At 36.9% G+C, this 20,222-nt stretch overlaps 1 protein-coding gene across 5 annotated transcripts in view; it reads right to left on the reverse strand.

The window, feature by feature from the left end:
• The window catches only part of ROCK1 (Rho associated coiled-coil containing protein kinase 1), a 76,589-nt gene that overhangs the window by 25,873 nt on the left and 30,494 nt on the right, over positions 1-20,222 (reverse strand). For all 5 annotated transcript variants that reach the window (XR_004306194.1, XR_004306193.1, XM_015855292.2 and 2 more), the window contains exons 2-11: positions 16,987-17,068; positions 13,195-13,295; positions 12,229-12,366; positions 11,185-11,360; positions 8,358-8,442; positions 6,540-6,684; positions 6,109-6,247; positions 5,463-5,554; positions 5,087-5,246; positions 2,699-2,765 (exon numbers count right to left, since the gene is read on the reverse strand). Coding sequence is in view for 3 of the 5 variants with exons in the window: in XM_015855292.2 (XP_015710778.2) it covers positions 2,699-2,765; positions 5,087-5,246; positions 5,463-5,554; positions 6,109-6,247; positions 6,540-6,684; positions 8,358-8,442; positions 11,185-11,360; positions 12,229-12,366; positions 13,195-13,295; positions 16,987-17,068 (1,185 nt within the window). In the remaining 2 variants the exon portion in view is untranslated. The remainder of the gene's footprint in view (positions 1-2,698; positions 2,766-5,086; positions 5,247-5,462; positions 5,555-6,108; positions 6,248-6,539; positions 6,685-8,357; positions 8,443-11,184; positions 11,361-12,228; positions 12,367-13,194; positions 13,296-16,986; positions 17,069-20,222) is intronic.

A 20,222-nucleotide genomic window follows, 5' to 3' on the forward strand; every position in this document is an offset into this window, starting at 1 on the left:
AACGGTAATTTGCAATTACTGTTTGCCTGCAAAACTAATTCTTCAATTCATTCTTTCCATGCAGTCTCAAAATATTTGCTTTCTACTGGATGTCTGTGCACAATAATTTCACTCCAACATTGGCAAAATCCTCAATTAACAAGATGGTTTCAGCTTTGAGGAAGCTCATTTAGTCAAATCTGTGCTGATTCACTCTAAACTTTTCCACTGATCTCGTAGTGATCTCAGCCTTATTTATTTAGCTTGCCCACATTTCTCTCAGCCTTTTTGAACAGCACGGAGAAAAACTACAGTCCTTATCTAGATTCTCTTCAAAGCAACACATGAAAGCAGTTTGGACACTTGGCTGTCTTNCCTTCTTCTGCCTTTAAGAAACCTGATAATTGCCCAATTCCTTTTTGCACAGTCATCCCAGAAAAAGGAGCAACAGAACAGTTCCTCTGATGTCCACCTCTTGCACTTTTTCCCCTCAAAATACACCTGGAAAATCTAAAACTGCACATTAAGACCATAAAGAGAAACACTCCCTTCATTCTTGTTTCATTGCAATAGTAAATGTCCTCAAAAAGGACAGTCCTCTATTCGGTCCTAAACTGGAGACACAGCACGCTTTAACCATATTAAATGAGAAAGCTACAGCTGAGATTGTTTTTGTCTACTTCCAGGCAAATGTTGCTCTTAATTCCTACTTTCAATCTTTATTCCTTTCTGTTTCATTAGGAAAAAAACAGGAGCCCATTTGAGTGCTCCCAAGAACCAGACGTCCTTTCCCATTTCCTTATTTTTCTTCCATCCATGCTCTGAAGCTTCAGTTTTCAGAGGAACATAGATATGGCAACAAGGGACTAACCAGAAACCACATATTTTATATATTCACTACTATGCTCTATGTATTTACCTCTACCCACCAGAAGAATCCCCCTGAAGTTGATGCATTTTATTTATTTTTTAAACCACCAAAGCATTTTGCATCTGCTTTTGGCCCCTGAGCAATGAAGAAAACTGAAGATTCAGTGCAAAAATATCTGTCAATTTCCCTAATACCTCCTGAACCACTCACAGAAGTTTAGGGTAGCACTAAATGAAAGTAAATAATCAGACCTTAAAGAGGTTTGAAATTCAGCTGAAGGATATTCAACTCCACTTTTCTCTGACTTCATGGTCTGATTTTGTGAGACTTTACACTCCTGAAATTTCTGGCATTCAGCCCCTATGAGAAAATCCTCAGTACTATACCACAAATACAGATAGTTTACATTGTGTTATATTTGCAGAAGAAATTATTTTGCTAACCATGTGTTAACATTACCGTTTTCATTGCAGCATGTAATGAAAGGAAAAACAGCTGAGAGAAAACCATAGGATAAAAATACCCCGTAGTAAAGATTAACATTCATTTAGACCTCACTATCATCCATAACCTTCCAGAGCTTGCCCTCCCAGAACTGTTAAAATCACAAGATACTGCAATAGCCCTGGCAGTTCAGACAGTGCTCTAGTAATCTTTAGCTAAAAAGAGGTGTCACACCACTAAGTCTGCAAAGTCCATTTAGCAACTATCTTTAAAGTCAGCCCAAGCTCAGAGCAGATCTTTAAGTATCTACTAATATGTGTGAGTCTAGCTCTGTTTTTAATTTTGCCTCACTAACACTTATATGCTGATGAGAAAAGGAAAGCTTATGGAAGATAAAAGCATATGTAAAGAAATCGAAACAGTTTAGTGCTTAATGAATTCACTTAGTCCAATAAAATAAACTACTAGTTCCCCTGCCCTTTACAAATTGTTAGGAGGTAATACCATATATCATTAAAACACTTATGTATATTACAAGAGAAAAGGGAACATGCAGGAACATCATCTCATCAAAGAGAACGTGCTTCTCCTTGACTCCAAATGGAAATCGTAATAGAACAAAGCACTAACAAAGTAAATCAATCAAAGCCAAAAAGAGTTATTTAGAGTCAATCGTCATTTTTGTCAGCAATTCATACTGGAAAAAAAACCAACAACCTGAAAAATATCACATAGAATATTTTACTTGACACCAAAACTTATATAGAATTAATACATGCCTTGCTCCTAAGATATCAGCTTACCTTCCTGGTAACCAGACATCCTGGTAATCAAGATGTTTAGGAAGCTCTTTTGGCTACTTTTATTTGGCTAATTTTACTTATTATTTGGCTACTTTTACAAAAGCTTGAGGGGCATCCTTGAGATGGAGCACAACAACCAAGCCTGGAGATGTTCTTTGAAAAAGAGAACTCCCGCATTGCTACTTCATCTGCCATCTCCCACAGGAAGCTTCAGCGTTACAACAGTGGGCTGCTGGAAAGCTCAAACTTCCTATCACAGTCACGTCTAGATGATCCCCATAAAGCCAGCTGGGATAGATACCGCATCCTAAAACTACTGCACAAACACTTCAATATTTCAATAGACAAAATGAGCAAATCTTATTTCACAAGAAGATTATGCAGTTTCAACCATTTTATTCCCATTCGTAACAGTTAATGTTTCAGGAAGGACTGAAATTCAGTTTTTCCAACAAATTAAACAAGCACAGTTCAATGCCATGTAGTGCTCTCCTCTATCTCAAAGAACTAAAACAGTACGATCCATTTAGAAATCACTTTATACTCATACATGCAACGGACTCTCTGGGATACAACAAAGCTTAAAACCAGGGAGACATACCACGCTTTTATCCATACTGGAGCCTGTTCTGTTATCGTTGGAATTTTCTGCAGAGACAGATAAATACCTGCAACAACATTTTAAAAGTTATTTTAAGAACTGTTTAAATGGAAAACGGAAACACGGAATTTAATCACACTAAAAATAGTACCTTCCAATTTTATTCCTTTTTTTGTCTCAGAATCTGGATATCCAAATAGTAACATAATCACATTATTTACCATACTTCAAGATTTAAGCACATTTAATTGAGCAAAAAATAAACATAAAAAGCCCCACACACAATTAATTGTAAAAACTGGCTTCAAGTAGGAAAAAGAAACTTGCAGCAGAAGATCTCTTGAAAGAAGGATTTCTGCCAACTATTAATACAACCACTCTTTTTAAAATAACTATTAAAAAAATCTTTGCTTTCCATGGTTACAATGCTCTCTCTGGCTTGCATCCCATAAATATTTATTCCCGCACTTATGAAACAAGTAGTAATGAAGCAAACTGCAGAGATCGTGTGCGCATAACTTCCAACCAAGTCATTAGAAGTTCCACACGCAAAGCTGTTCTGGAGTGCAATCTCACAGAACTCTTCTCTAAAAATACCACAGAAGTCTATTTGTTGTGATTCTAAAAATTCAGGTAAATAAGTACAAGTGACTGTCTGATAATTACTTCAGTACTGGGTGTAACATTCATGGCCTGATAAGTGCTGTAGAGATACATGAAGGGTTCTTAACTATATCAGATTATGAGAGGAAGAAATCTCCAGCACATGAACAGAGGAAGATGGATACATCCTCTTTCGTTTCACATGAATCAAAACCTCTCCAAAATATCAAAGGCATATGCAAACCAGTCAAATTAAACATCAAGACTGCTTACAGAGAAACAAATGACAAAGAGAAAACATGATAGTTCCCTTCAAAAAGAGACTGACTGTCTCGAGTTCAGGAAGCTATCATAATTTGCACACCAGGGCTACTGAGCAGCAAAAATATCATACTGAAGCAGTCACAGCACCAGAGAAGAGTGGGAATAACCTCAATCCAGAAGAGAAGCCAAAAGCTACAAAGTGCTGTAAACTGTTCTCAACCAGTATTCCAAAATCTGTGCTACAGGTGAAGTTCAGTAATGAAGAACCATATATTTTAGTTTGGAATCATGAGATTACAGCTGTAGAAAGTATTTTTTACTAAATACCATATGACTTCCTCTAGTGACGTTAAGTCTCATCATCTTACATCCCCATTTCTTTTAACTCTAAGCATATGTGAAATAATAAAAACAAAAACAAAAAAAAACAAAACAGGGAAGTGGAAGAAGCATGCAATAAAGATGTAATTTAATGTACTTGCAATATAAAAAGGGAATTAAAATTAGGATTACAGGCTTAGCAGCTAGGAACGATCATTTCAGACCTTTCAAAACTGTCAAAGTCAAAACAATAGGTAAAATTATTGGACTGCTGAACTCACACAAACTGTCTGCAAAGCTTGTTTTTACTATATAGAAAAATCCAGCTCATTGCTGAGATGTAAAGAATTTCACCGCAAACTTGGAAAAGCGCTTCCTCTTCTATCCAAGGCTGAATAAGATTTATTTTCCCTTAAAGCTTTCCTATCTTGAAATGCTATTAAAACTAATAGTCACATTTTTCTGACACGTTCTACTAGAAGACTTAGTCCATTTTAAGTGTGACTGACACCCACAACAATAAAAAGCAGCTTTCAAAGTAAGAAAGTTAAAAGGTTTTTTGAATATAGATTTAGCTATCTGCAGTGCCTACAACAATAATGAATGTTAAAATATGAATCAACATAATTTCAACTGATGTCATTTAAAGTTTTGTAAGGAACAGCAAAAACAGAAACATTACAATCTCAGACTGTAGTCGAATGGTTTAAAAAAGAAAAACCATATAACGGGCAACAGGGAAAAGAAAAATATTTTACTTCTAACGACCCACAGAGAAGTTAAGACAGGTTTTAATTTCTCACAAGACTCCAAAATGATGCAAAGTGTGCAATCCTTGTATAAAACTTAGGAACTTTTACACAAAAGTGACATTCATATCCCTGATTCATGACTTCCCGGATATTTCACTGCCTTGCAGGCAGCTCTGCCTTGTAGCAACCACAGCTAATGATTATTCTTGCTCGGCTTCTGCTGCAGCACTACGTAATATTCTTAACAGAGAACAAGACATTCACAAAGTCTGTGATATTTGAAGATACCAATGACTAGAAATATTGCCTATTAAAGTGTCAGAGTGTAATTTACTAAGATTCCGACTCATTAGTAAGCATCTGTTTGGCTTGTATTTATATGCTGGTAAGAGTTAAGACAGGAGCGTTGACTAGAGAATACATCACTGGATTGCTTGTTTGTACATACCGACGGTTGCTGTAATACGTAAATCCAACAAAAGGAAGCTGGTTGCCCACAAATGCTTTTGGAATGGGAAATGTTTCTTCCTCTCCTTTGTCTTCATCGATGTCATCAAAATTACTAGTGTCTATGTCACTACTTAAGTCAGGCACAACTGGTGCTACAGCTAGGAAAAAAGAGGAACAATTATACTTTAATAATGAATTTATCAGTCAAGTAACATTTAAGAATTTAGGAGGAATGTCTCATTGGTGTCTAAGAAACCTGATTCCTTGCTACAGAGTAAGACTAAATTCCACTGAAAAGAAATATGCCAGTTGTTTTGCTAACATGATACATTACTAAGCCAGATCCCAGTGTCTGAGAAAAGCATTATACTTACTGTCTCTGAGAGTCTCCCAAGCCCACTGATCATCTTTGAAGAAAAGATGTCGTTTAATTTCTTCTACGCCATTTCGTCCCAGTCTCACTTCCCTGGAAAGAGGTGTTTTTTTCAGCATACATTATTATGTATCATAATAAATCATTCCAAAAGAAAAAAGATTCACTCTACAGCACATGTAGCAACAAAGTGAAAATAATTACCTCTCACACCAAGGCAAGAAACAGACATACCTCAAAGCTTTTAGATATGAAAATAACTATAGCAACACCACAGGTACGTTTCAGAACAAAATCTGGTTTCAAATATTGTCTACAAGAACTCCTGCTGCTACTGTTTCCATCAGCACAGACAGGCTAGACAGCTGTCAAGGAGACAGTGCTGTTGCTTGCATCCCATGCAGCTCAGCAAATGCAGTAGTTCCCTTCCATTGCAGCACCAGGTCTCAAGCAAAGGTTATACTTAATGAGTAAGTAGTGTGGGTACAATCGGAGTGTACCCACAACACTAAAAAACCTAACACCCACATTTCATCCAGAGGGTGCACACACCAACACATTATACAGATACACACATACGTTCCTTCAACATGATAATCTTTCTTAATGAAAGCCTACTTCCATTTTGATTAAAGTTTAAATCTCACCTATCAGTTAAAAAGGCACAAATAAGGTTTTTTGCCTCTTTAGAGATCTCATTGTCGTCAGGGAAGGTAAGGGAGTTCTTGTGGTTCATAATCTTACTGTATGTTCCAACCAAAGAATCTGCATAAAAAGGTGTGTCACCTGAAAAAGCAACAAGACAAACATTAAGAAACAGATCAATATTGTGGATCTGATGTATTGCATCTGAATTACATACACAATACACGTAAGCAACTAACTGAACAACAGACAATGACGAATGTTTGAGAACTGTGCCAGATTAATTTCCAAAATAAGCCTCACGAATGTCTCAATAAGTAAATCACAACTTATGGCAGGAAAGAAATAATTTAAACAGTTAAAGCAACAGTGGCATTTTAACTTAAGAGTACAGTTAAGTAGTAAAACTCTTTTTTGTTATCCTACTACTCACCTACAAGCATCTCATACAAAAAAACTCCAACTGACCACCAGTCACATTCTCGTCCATAGTAACCGTCACCACCCTGGGACTTCAGTACTTCAGGAGAGATATAGTCTGGTGTTCCTACAGCTGTATCACATCGTACCATACCTTCCTACAAAGAGAAAGAAAATAGCCAGGCCCAAATGTAAGAGCCCAAATTGCAAGCCATTTTCAAGAGTTTATGCAGCCTAAACAACATCAATAAATCAACATTAACTTTCATTAACAAATGTTCTTCTTTGAACATTTGAATGGGTATTTAAACATTTATAATCACTAAGCTATTAAATCCAGAGCAAAGCACTTGATTACTTGCTCATGCAAGTATGAATGTCTTACATACTGACAGGGCTTAGGGTAAACAAAGAAAGCTCCTCTGTTAGTGTTAAGAGTCAAACATTTGGGATTTTGCTGTCAAGACCAGCTAAATTAACTTTTTCACTTCCAACCCAATATCCTTAATGCTTGGAAGACTGCAACGTAGATAAGGCCCTGAAAGATGAAGCAGAGACTTCAAATTGTATAACAGATAAGAAGAATGTTTTACATTCCTCACACTGCTAAGAAAAGACTGGCAGAAGAGCAGAGTAATCACACTGGTAATGGCAACTAGAACACTGAAGCAGAAGTCACACAACCATTTCCAGTATTCAGACACTTCCAGTGTGACACTATAGTATTGCTAGAAATGGATCACTAGGAAAACTTGTACAGGAATATATAAACAAGAAATATAACACAGCAAATGTTGCATGCACAGTAAATCTGGAATGCACCTGTATCAAGCTCCTGTCTACACAGACCAGTTTCTCTTTCACAAAGCTACTTTACTTGTGCTCTTCAACACAGTACAGAACAGAATGCAAAGCATGACTGACACAAGTTTACTTCTGTGACACTTATACACAAATTCTTATATTTTTACTTCTTTTTGGTACTTAAAGCTTAAGCACTAGGATATTTGTCTGTATTTCAAAAGTTCCCACTGTTAAGGGCAAAATCAGTCCCCAGAAATCTATATTAAGTCACAATCAAGTCAAATTATCTCTCTGCTCCTCAACTGGAGGGGACTGGTTGTAACTTAAGACAGCTTTTTCTATTTGTGCACATAACCTGCATTTGGTTTTTACTGGTGCCTTTTACTTATAGCAAAACAGCTAAATGAATTGATTTATTCAAAGCTCCTAGAATAAGCTGAGAACATGATGTATGTGTTACACAGACTCTATTCATAAAGTACCATCTCTTTCGGGTTGCTTTTCAAGTACACACGTGCAGGTTGACAAACGAACCAAATCTGTGTAGGGAAAAAACTTGTCCCACAGTACTTGAAAGACTTTTTAATTTTATTTTGAAAAATAAATAATTCCACTATATTCTTCAACCTGTTACTTTCAGATTCACCTTTTTGCAAGGTCAACATATGCTAGCAAGTATAATCAGGGTTAAACAGCTTAGACATCAGTTTTGATTCTTTCATCACCGACAAACTATCTTGAAATAATCTCATTCTTTCACACTAACTTCAATAACAAAACCTCAAAGAAATAGTCCAGAGGGATCTAGAGACAATCAATAGTCTGAAAAAGTTGATGCAGTCCTTATTTCCAAAACCATTTTCATATTCTATATTGTAATTTAATGGGATGCACAAAGAATAGTAACAGGAATAGAGGGGAATCTTGGACATCTCTCATCTAAAAAGTTTTCAGTTTATTTTATTTTCACTTTCAGATAAGCTTTCCTTTTACAAACAGAAAAGCAAAGTTAAAAACTTAAGCCTACCTTGTTCATTTTCATACAAGTACCAAAATCTGCTAGTTTTAAATGACCAGCTTTATCTAGCAGCATATTATCAGGCTTCACATCTCTGAAAAGAGAAAAATATTTGCATTGATTGGTCAATTTAACTGCTGAAAACAGTAGAAGTCATACATTTTTACATCTAACATAGTAAGTAAAACAACATGAAAGCACAACCAATTCCTCCATTTTTTCCTTCTTAAAGTATCATGCCCTACATGCAGACTGTGGAACTCAACGTTTTAAGAAGTGGTATTGAATGGAGGAACACAGCCTCAAGTCAGTGAACTTAACAAACCTGGATGTTACTCTTGCTCCAAAATAAATTAAAAATAATTAAAAGACCCAAAACACTGAGTTGTTTAAGCCCATCTCCATTAAGATCCAGTTCAGCTACATAAAAAATAAATCATTAAATTCCTATCACCTCAATCAGACCTTGGGGAACACAGCTTTTTCCCCCTGCATCACTTCTATTTTCAGGGAACAAATGTATGTCACTTTTTGAAATATATAAATGTGAGCAAATATTTCTCTATGGCTTAAAAGGAGCATTGCTGTATGCCCTTTACGACACGACAATTCTCTTAAAGAAAGGAAGTTTCCATAAACTAACAGGTGAAGTTCAAAGTCTGCAGTATTAAATATACTGAAGCATCCATCAGTCAAAAATATAAAATGAGTTTCAGAAGAAAGTACATTTCTGGGACTTCAAAACAACAACTCAGGCCACTACTGTGCAATGAAACTCCAGCATTACCTCACCTCAGGCATACAGTGGAAATCTATCAGTACACACGGAATAGTTTTAGTTGGGATGAGTCTTTGTAAGACACTTAGGCCAACTGCCTGATTAAAACACAACTAAGGAAATGAGATTAAACTTCAAAGTCACATTCAGGGTTGAACACAGTCTAATTTTGAATTTTTTCAAGGACAGGGATTTCACAAACTCTAAAGGACTCCCTTCCATCCATTGGCCATACTCAAAATATTTTCTAACAAATAACTAAATATTTGCAGAATCACAGACTGGCTGAGGTTGGCAGGGCCCTCTGGCCCTACCCTGGTTCCAGTAGGGACACCCAGAGCAGAGTGCCCAGGTGGTCTCTGAAGATATCCAAGGAGGAGATTTCACAGCCTCCGGGGCAACCTATGCAAGCACTCCGTTACAATTGCTGCAACTTCCATCATTGTTGCCTCTAACCCCTTCACTGTGCAACTTCAAGCCTGGCTTTACCTTCTATATGAAGTCTCCCTGGGCAGCTGAAGACTGGTGCATTCAGCCTCATCAAAACACTACTTACATTGTGAACAGAAAGAGTTGACCTCATCAACCTTCTGAGGAATCCCTAGGAACTGGGGGGACTTCATTCTACTGAGCATAACCCTTTGAGGCCATATTTTAGTATACCTATTCCAGCTACGTCTCCATTCCAGCTACATCAAAAGCCCACAGGTCAGAAGGCATATTTTACCCTTGGTAAATCCATGCAGGCTTCCCCCAGTCACCTGCTTGTCCATGTCCTTGGAAGCTGCTTCCTGATAATATATTCAATATTATTCCCAGAGACTGCCGACAGGCTGATCAGCCTGCAGTCCTCTGATCCTCTTCTCCACTCCTCTCCAGGGAGAGACTCCAGACAGCAGTATCATGATACTGACCACTTCCTTCTTCATAATCTTTGGTGCATCCTGCTAGCCTTAGACTTGTATATGCCCCATCTGCCTAAGTGAGACTCAGCTTCATCTTTCTCTGTCACATAAATACTTCAGTACTCCAAACAACGCCACCAGGCACAGGGGCCTGAGAGCAGACCTTACAAGTGAAGGCTGAGGTAAAGAAAGCAGCCTCAGCCCTTCCCACATCCTCAGTAGCTACATCAGCCCTCATTTTCATGAGCTTCCATTCACTCCTCAATTAAAAAAAAACAAAACCTGTCAGCCTCAAAGTATTCTAAAATTTCAGGAAGAGATTTGTAGTGTTGCTGACAACTGCAATTGTCTGCTTTCTAAGGAATGCAAATACACATGCACAAGTGGTTCTGCCAGACCATTCGTTAAATGTAGTATAGTAAGAACATTAATGATGTACCATCTATATCTTGTTTTAAGCAATGGATTGATAGCTTTGTGCTTTGCTTTTTTTTTTTGTTGTTGTTGTTGTTGTTAAACAAAAAACTTAGGTGTGAAAGCTGATCTGACCAAATTACAAATGCAGAATATATACCATGTCCTTCTCAAGCTGTTCCTGTATTTTCTGTTGATAAAGTTATCCTTGTGCTTCTAGTTAATATAGTTAAAAGATAAACAGACAAAGTTCAAACATCAACAGAGAACATCTCAAATCTATCTGACAAGTGACTACACCCACAGAACTAAGCTAAGTCCCTTTTACTCTCTGCCTGTTTTCCATCTGGCCTCTTATAAAAAAAATAGGTGGCTGGGAGATTTTCCTAACCTTGTTGAGTTTCTTGTTGAATGGGTCACTGATGCCAGGTGAGGCTCTAAACACAGAGCTGAAAGTTATTAATTACTAATAATGTATATTACCTCTACCAAATTCTCAAAACAACTTATTCTAATCAAGTTAAATGAAATAATCTGGGGTCAATTTATTCATGTTATTTTAGGTCTGCATCTGTTAGGTCTGCTGGTACAGTGGGACAATTTTATTACTCTCCAAACAGAGGAACTGAAAAACTTTATTTTGACTGTACCACCTCATTAGCAAATTTAAAACTATCTTAAATGATTAAATTCTGACAGAATTAAAACACGGCGTAACAATACTTTTTTTTTTTCTCACCTGTGTATAAAGCCCATTGAGTGAATTGCATCTAATGCAAGAACAACTTCAGCAGTATAAAATCTGGCCCATTTCTCAGGAACATCATAGTTACTCATTAAATTCACAAGGTCTCCACCAGGCATGTATTCCATGACCATGTAAAGGTAACGATCATCTTGGAATGCGTAAAATAACTGTAAAAAGAAAATAAAAGAACAAGTCACTGAATGTTTCAGATATCTTTCATCTTTTGCTTGTTGGAAAACCACGGAATTCCTGTGCCACTGGACTTACAGAGTAACAGAATTGCTACAACTACTGCAGCAGCTCTGCACCATCCATTATATCTTCTGAAAAGGTCTTAATCTCAAGTCAATTTCTGCTCTTTTATATTACTACAAAAGCAGTAGAGTTCTGCTTCCAGATCACAATTTGGTGCAATAAATATTGAGATAATTTCAAAGAGAGTTCATTGCATGATAGAACATAATACTTCCTTACTCCCTGGAATGACAACTGACAAATATGTAAACATGAAATTACCGTACTGCAAACATCTTCCCGATTCTATTTGTGTTATCACTAAATATTTATTATTCTATTGTCAGTATATCCACTGTTTAGAAAGTGAACCTCAATTTAAAACAAATATAAAAAAGTAGTACTTCCCTTACGGTAGTCAATGCTCTGTTCAACACAGAAAATCATAAAACATTCTGTTGGACAATCACTCCTAGACAGACAGTGATGTAGTCACCTCTTCGACTACAGTAAAACTCATAAGATTTTTAGGTCACTCATGACTGATTCTGTTTAATTCTAACTTAACAAAAGAATTTACATGCTTAAGGGTAAGACCAGTTTAAACGAATGCGTTAACATGCACACACGAACGTATGATGACAGCTTCATGCACCCTCCATATTAACTTCAAAGGCAGCAATGACTCTCCAAACAAGAAAAAGGGAATTTAAGAAGCTAAACCATGAAAATACAAGTCATGCAGCACTATTACACAACTGTTCTACACAAATGAGATTTTTTATAGGAATCTCACTGTACCTGAACAACCCAGGGACTATTAGCAAAAGCCATAATATCCCTTTCTTCCCAGAAGAACGCAGAATCTGATCTTTTTATCATCTCAAATTTGCTCAGAAGTTTCATAGCATAGACTCTTCTTGACGATTTATGCCTTACCTATGACGACAAGAGTTACATACAAAATACATTAGTTTCCCACATTAATACGGGAAGAATATAATTGAATATTTTTCCTGCTTCATTCTATTTAATAGGTTTCCTAAGACTCGTCATGGCTGTACAGACAATTACATATTGCACACCTACAAAATAATTAGGTAGCCCTTTCTGACATTGCTCTTAAAACACTTGCAGAACTAGCCAACAGCATCAGGCAAAACAAATGTTTTATGACTTGTAGGTGAATATCTCTAAAAGGACATGTGGAGGCACCTTTTAAAAACTACCAAGACTATAACCATTTTTAGAGATCATTAATAAACATATAAAATTGCTGCTTATGTCTGGTTTCTACCACCAATTCTCAGATTAATAAAGCAGCACAAACAAGTCTAGGTGCTGATGTAACATCAGCAGCACACATCTCCTGTGAGAAACTTCCACAAAACCCCAGTGCAGGCTCTGAACTGGAAGAAATTGAGTCGTGAAGAACTGTTTGAGCATCCATAAATGCATCAGCAAAGTTGATTTTGTGAATTACAAGTAATATGTATTCCACTTCTTAATAGAAGTATGACTTATAGTGCAAAACAGGTGCAGATTGAGAGCACAGTAATTTGCAAAAACATTTCCATGGGATAAAAAGAAATAGATTTCCATATATAATATATAATGTATAATATAATACATATATATATTATGTAAGTAATATAAGGTATACATGTAATATATGACTTCATCTTCTGAACTCTGTATTCAGAAACAGATGTATCAGCAAATGCTACAGAAGATTCGTACAATCTGACGTACAGAGACAGGACTTACCAGCTGAACCTCCCCAAACGCCCCCCTGCCGATCACCTTCACCACTTCATAATCTTCAGCTTTCATCCGCAGATCTCTCATTTTATTTACTGTGTCTTTATCTACGTGAAAGAAAAGTTCGCATTTCATTTATATCAAATTGATTAAACTCATTCACCTCTTATTTTAATTTTTCAACATTATTGAAAGACAAACTCCTCAAAGAGGGGATCTGGATTTTAACCTATTTCCCTATTGGAAACTCCCCTGCAGAATGCATGACTTCACTCTTATTACTGTAGTAACCAAACCTGACATAAACATAATACAAGACTGATGGTACAATCAAGTTACTGAACATCTTCATTTGGCTTTTTTTTTTCCTAAATATCTTTTTCTAAATAATTATAATACCAAAAAAAAATGCAGCTATGCAAAAATCTCATATCCAGCATGATCTTGCTTGTAAGTAGATCCTTTTTAAAAGACTATTTCTGGATAACTATGCAATACATCTGAGAAAATGTTATTAAGAATACATAAGAGACACTTAAAGTAACTATTTTTAAAAAAACCTTTCAGTATTCTGCACTTTCATTAATCCTTTTACTGTAAAAAGCAGATTTTTATGTAAAACACGCAGTGGGAATCATGGTAATTATTTATATAAACCTGTCATTCTATAAACTACGATCATTTACCAACTCCCAGTGGGCAGATACTCTAATTCCAAATTTGGTCAAAGATTAAAACGGTCTATTTTAATCCATGTGGGTCAACACTGGCATGAGATTACATGGAAAAGCTTCAAGTTTCAGTATTTCCAAAAAGAAGGAACAGATACTAAAATACTTCTAATAAAACAAGTTATACAACAGTATTTTCTATTCAGAAATAATATTGTAGGCCTAACAGCAAACCTTGGAAAGAAGTACAAGGGAAGAGAAAAAAGAAATGTCAATTCTATAGTCATGTTAACAAAAATAAGACTTGGCAGACAACAGAAAACTTCCATTTGATTGCAGCATACACCAGCCATTATCTATAACAAAAGTGGCGTATGTGTGATTAAAATTCATTAACATTTTATTATTCTACAGGAACAAACGCAGTTTTGTTTGAATAAATACTCCATCAAACCACTAATGCGGAGCCATTCCTTTACAATGCAGCACGCCCCCAGCTGATTTCAACTAAATATGCTCAAACTGCAAATTCTGACAAAATATGTCATACAAGGATCAAAATATTCAGTAATTTAAAATAACATGCATTGCCTTGTTTGCACACTGCAAAAACTGACCTATGGCAGTAGATGGGTAGGACTGCAGAGAACTGAAATGCAGCAATTCTTATAAAATCATAGAAGTACTGAGGCTGGAAAAGGCCTCCAAGATCATCCACTTCATGACAATGATTTTCCAGTCACTGTTAACTTATTGTCTAATCATCTCCTAACAGTAAGTCCTCCATAAAATAAAGCAAGCTCTGATTTTATTTGTAACGTAAAAGATCAGAACGAAGCTGTACAACAATGGTGTAAGCAATCTGGATAGCCAGTACTGCAAGAAGATATTTTTTAATGGGTTTCTATTCATCAATAAAATGTTCCTGCATGTCTTAAGTTAAATAAAGGAGTTTGTTTATTTATTTAACTAAGAATTTTGAGTCAAACTAGATTTCACCATTCCCTGTAAGGTCACTGCTCACAGGCGCACAGCTTGTTTTCACATTCCAGCAATGACAGCAAAATTACATCCAAAAGCAGGCTGAAGCTAAAATAATTTGGTCTGTTCTCTACCCTTAAATTCCTTCAGGTTACATTTTACTCAGAAAAATTCACACCTACAAGATACACATTCTCAGACCGTGAGCAAACATTTTCCTTTCCTTCACTCATCCCCAAATGCAAAAGGGAAGATCTTCTGAAACTTTCTGACAACTTCATTATTCTTAAAAACTGCATTCAAATTATGTTTTGAAATAAGAATTTCCTTTCCGACTTCTCCTTTCTCCAGCAGTTTCACCACACCTTCTCTGCAAATAACTGAGTGTACAATATGTGCGTATAACAATGCGTACAAATTCAAATATAGCTTGAACCATGAGAAGTTTAATATTAGATGTCAGGCACTCTAGCAACCAGCTTACATGCACGCTGAGCCACCAACCATATCTAATGGGCTTACACTGGCACAGATTGGGAATAAAATGAAATCCACCAATTCATTATTGTGACTTAAACCAATTTCAATGAAGCAAAGACAAAAATTTGGTTATTTTTAATGAGATTACTTTGCATTTGCCACAAAAATGTTTTATTACAACATGTAATTACAATGTTTAAGCTTGTAAAAAATCTAATAAAACCTAATTTAATTCTAAGGTTTGCCCATTCAATCCACAGTAAGTCTAGAATCAGCAAACACCTCCGCCATCATTTCAAGAACTCATCTGTTTGGTAGAGTGTAAAAGACTTTGCTCTTTAATGATGTGAGTTTTTGGTTTTGTTCATTTTGTTTTTAGATAAAAAAAGCAGGCAATACTTTTATCAGTACAATCAACATTATTCATTAAGAATATTATTACTGAGAAGGATATCTTGTTGTTGTGGAAAAATAGAGAGCGATATGATAAATAATATGATTTCCTAAGGGGTAAGGGGTCTACAGCATGAGTCTTATGAGAAGCAGCTGAGGGAGCTGGGATTGTTCAGTCTGGAAGAGGCTCGGGGGAGACCTTATCACACTCTACAACTTCCTTAAAGGAAGCTGTGATGGCTTTTGGCCTCTTCTCCCAGGCAACAAACAGGACCTGAGGAAATGGCCACAAGTTGTACCAGGGGATGTTTACATTGACATAAGGAAAAATTTTTTCTCTTAGAGGGTGGTCAGGCACTGGAATGGCTGCCCATGGAGGTGGTGGAGTCTCCATCTCTGTCAGTGTTCAAGAGGTGTCTGGATGAGGATCTACGAGATATGGGTTAATGGTTTGTGGTAGCAATGGTGAAAGAAGGATGGCTGGACTAGATGATCTTGTAGGTCCTTTCCAACCTTGTGATCCTATGGTAAGAGTAAAATTAACCTGAAGGTATGTGAATTCTGAAATTCTTTTAAAAAGAAATCACAAAAAACAGCAGGAAACAGAATTAACAAGATAGTGAAATAGGGCAGTGCTAAATTTCAGTTGCATAATAACAAAAAAAACCAACAACAAAATGTTTATCACGTTTTCTTCCCATATTCTTTTTACTGTCTAGATAATAAAACAGATTATTTTGTACCTGCTAATTTCTTCAAAAATCAAGGAAGCTACCATGGTGACCTAACAATTGTGTATATAAAACAAATAATAATTCTAAACTGCAGTACTGGATAGAGAAAGGAGACCTTTTATAATATAAAGCAAACTCTTCAGTCTGTCAGTGAACACTTCAGTATGATTTCTTGACACTGCACATGTTACGTCATTTTACGGCTAATTGCTTTAAGTACGTCAGTACATGACATTACACAGCAAGCTACAGGAATCCGAAAGGTTGCCAAGAACAAAGAGACAGGCCTTTCTCTTTAAGGGTTCTGTAACGCTGAATACAGCATCATTTACATTAGTAAACTTGAACATTCATTTGCTGGGGATTACATTTCTACCAGTAACTGCATCGGTACTGACTGGGAAATAAACAAATATGACTCTTAAAACACCTCGCACCCAAAATCTCTAATGGCCTTTCAAAATGCAGCAACAAATTATTTTATTTCAGTTGATATTTCTAGTCCCAGTTAGTCGGTAACCACAATATTAAATACTTACACCTGTTTAAGAAGTTATCAATGTTCTTGTTTTTTCTTAAGGCAGGAAAATCCAAGTCATACACCAAAGCATCTAATCCATCCTGCAGAAAAATAAGAGAAAAAAAAAGAAAAGCAAAATTAAATGTTTGGGAAAATACAAACTCTGGTAGTCGGAGAGATGAGATTAAAATGGTTGTTCTTATCAATTTTCCATACAAACAAAATTATTCACACTTTTAGGAAGGAAGGAAAGAAGAAATCCTATATTTTTAAGGTCTTGTTAAGTGCCATAAACTTTGTCTTAAAGTTTACGGTCTTAATTTTACAACAGGCATGTATTACGCTTCGGTGGTTTACATCTCCTCAGAGGAAAACTAAACAAAAATGTTACTGGCTGAAAACCACAGATACAGCATCTAATGGAAAGAAATCAAGTATTCTAGGGGGCTGTTGTGAATTATAAAAGTAGCGCTCATCAGCTAGGTAACAACCCACTGACAAGTAGGCAGATAGATAGGAAAGCCATGGAGTACAAGCCACTGGGTGCTAGCAAAGTGTGCAAGGAAAGTACTGCTACTTACACGTCCTACTGCCACCTATGTGCCCACACCACCTACTACTGACTTGCTGGAGTCAGCTCGTAGATCAGGTATCTTCAAATTGATCAGTCCGGACCTGATCAGACCTGGTTTCAACTGCTGTTTGCTTTTATGAAATTATGCAATACACAACCAAAAGTTGATCCATCAGTCCTAATTGTTACATCCCTCAGGTAACTCTGCTTGAAGAAATGTTACAGTACAAGCTTTCTGAAAGCTTACTTGACAGGAATATGTATTAGACGAACATGCAGTCCTCTCTTTAAATTTAGTGAGATAGAAATATCTAAGATGTAATGAAAGCAAGCAGTAAAATGATTATAGAATGCGAAACCATGGGTAAGGAACTAAAAATACAAGGCCAATCAGAACTGCTTTAAGGGCTGGATGCTCTTTATTTTGTTAATTTCATTGAAACATCGCTAGTTTAAGTTAGGTCTCCATAGAGCGGCTTAACTGGAAATCTAAGAAGCATTTGTCACGGTTTGAACTAAAAATCCACCTGCGTCCGTGACAGGGGGCCAGTAGAGCCCCGAGGCGCCAAGAGCCGAAAGGAACAAGCTTAATTAGGAAAGAGAAAACAGGGGCAACGATCTACAGGAGGCACACTTAGTTTCACTAATACTAATATCGAAAACAGGATAACACAATATAATGACAATATAATTGAAATTGAGCTAAGATCAAGCAAAATAGGAAGAGAATGAAGTCGTACGAGAGGCCCTTATGTAAATTCTAGGCGAACGGCTGAAGGTCCACACCTCCCCTGACGCCAGAATCGAAGACGTCAGTCTGTTCTGCGACAGAGTTAATAATTAGTAGTCAGGTCCCGTGACCTATCGAGTGTTGTTCCTGGGAACGATGTAGTCTTCTTATGTAAGTTTGCAGATTCAGTAAAATTATCATGCTTTATATGAATTGTTAGTGAATGTGGATCCTGATAGCAAAAATTAACAAAATTAATTAAACCATGACATTCCACCCCTTTTATTCTACAGTCATTACATTAATATTTATACATACCATACACCCATCATAGTATAATTGTGATAATCAGCTACAACCATTATTTTTCCTCAAACAACTATATTATTCCATACAAATCCTAGTTGCGAAAGAACTCTATAACCTAATTTATATTTATTAATTTTGAGAAAAATGGCAAAACGTGCAGAAAGAAAGGAAAACATGTCAGCGTAGAAGGGAAAGGCAGCATCTAGTAGGGCGTCCCCAACATCAAGTTGCCCTCGCTTTCCCACCACACAAGAGATTTCTATTGAGACTTATACTTTTCTCACATGTGTGCTCTACACATGACATGGCCAGTGCAGAGATATAGAGTCAGATGGAACTTGCTACAGAATGCCTAAATTAAGGTATATAGGAGAAAAAGTGTTTCCTTAACGATTAACTTCCACTCTATCTTTAAGTCACTAATACTAAATGAAAACATTCTGTTACCTAATTGAAAATATTTTCTGAGACTCTACCTAATATATTACGGAAAATCATTGGCTGCACTCCCGCGCCAACATCAAAATTCCCTTGTGGTACACATTGAATGTCCCATTTTTGTCCATTCACCCGGCAATGGCCCAGGTCCCTGGGAAGACAGTAACCCGAGAGGTTTGCCCTTTCCAGAGTGCTGGAAGGACGACAAACTGTTTTTTCAACACAATCTTTATGGTGTACTACAGGAACCTTATCTCCCTCCACAGTAAACGTAGGGAGCTGGTTGGTTAGGACCATTACGATTACTAAATCTATCGAGTGTGCACAACCAGGTGGGCTTTCTGCTAAATGCGTTCTCTTCCCAGTTTTTAAACGGTTTCCACCACCCATTGAGCTTTCAACATAGTTTTCAAACAACCCATATGAATCGTTCAAAATTTACCAGAAGCTGGTGCAATGAAGGGAATATGTTAAATCCACTCAATGCCATGATTCTTTGGCCCCAAGTGGCTTACAAGGGAATTTTTAAAAATGGGTCCCATTTATATGATTCAAATCTTTCCGGAGTGCATGCCGCCACAAGGATTTGCTTTCCAACAACTAAATGCGTGTTTCGGGTCGGTAGCATGGGGCTATGCGTATGTTCCGACACCCCAGTGGTTGCCGTCTCACCATGGTGAGTACATCAACGCTTACATGCGAGATCGTGGCAAGGTGGATATAATCAACCTGGCATTGCCTCTGCCCATATTTATACTTTTGGCATCGCCATTCCCAAATAGGTGTTCAAGATCCTCGTTGTATGTTTAATTACTGCGGCATATGGTTTACAATCATGAATAAGCTTGAGGCAAAGCGTCCATAGTTAGTCCACCTCGGTCTCTGAGGCCCAATTATATGTGCAATCGCGTTCATTGATGACCTGAAGTTCATTGGTCCCACCGAGCTAGGAATAATTCACCCTTAGTTCTTGCCAGATCCAAAGTCTATTTGAGCACACCTCATTTTGCAGCTCGATCAACCTGATGGTTATTTTTTGTCTTCAGTAAGCCTTACTTTTAGGCACATGGAGCATGCTACATGGCGCCACCTTTACAACACATGTTCCTTATTCGGCGCAGCAATGTCCTTTCCACAGTTCAGCAGCACCCAAACAGGTTTACCCTTTCGCTTGCACAATAGATCTCATACCTCTAACTAACAA

Source organism: Coturnix japonica, chromosome 2 (genome assembly GCF_001577835.2).
Source record: "Coturnix japonica isolate 7356 chromosome 2, Coturnix japonica 2.1, whole genome shotgun sequence".
Lineage (NCBI taxonomy): Eukaryota > Metazoa > Chordata > Aves > Galliformes > Phasianidae > Coturnix > Coturnix japonica.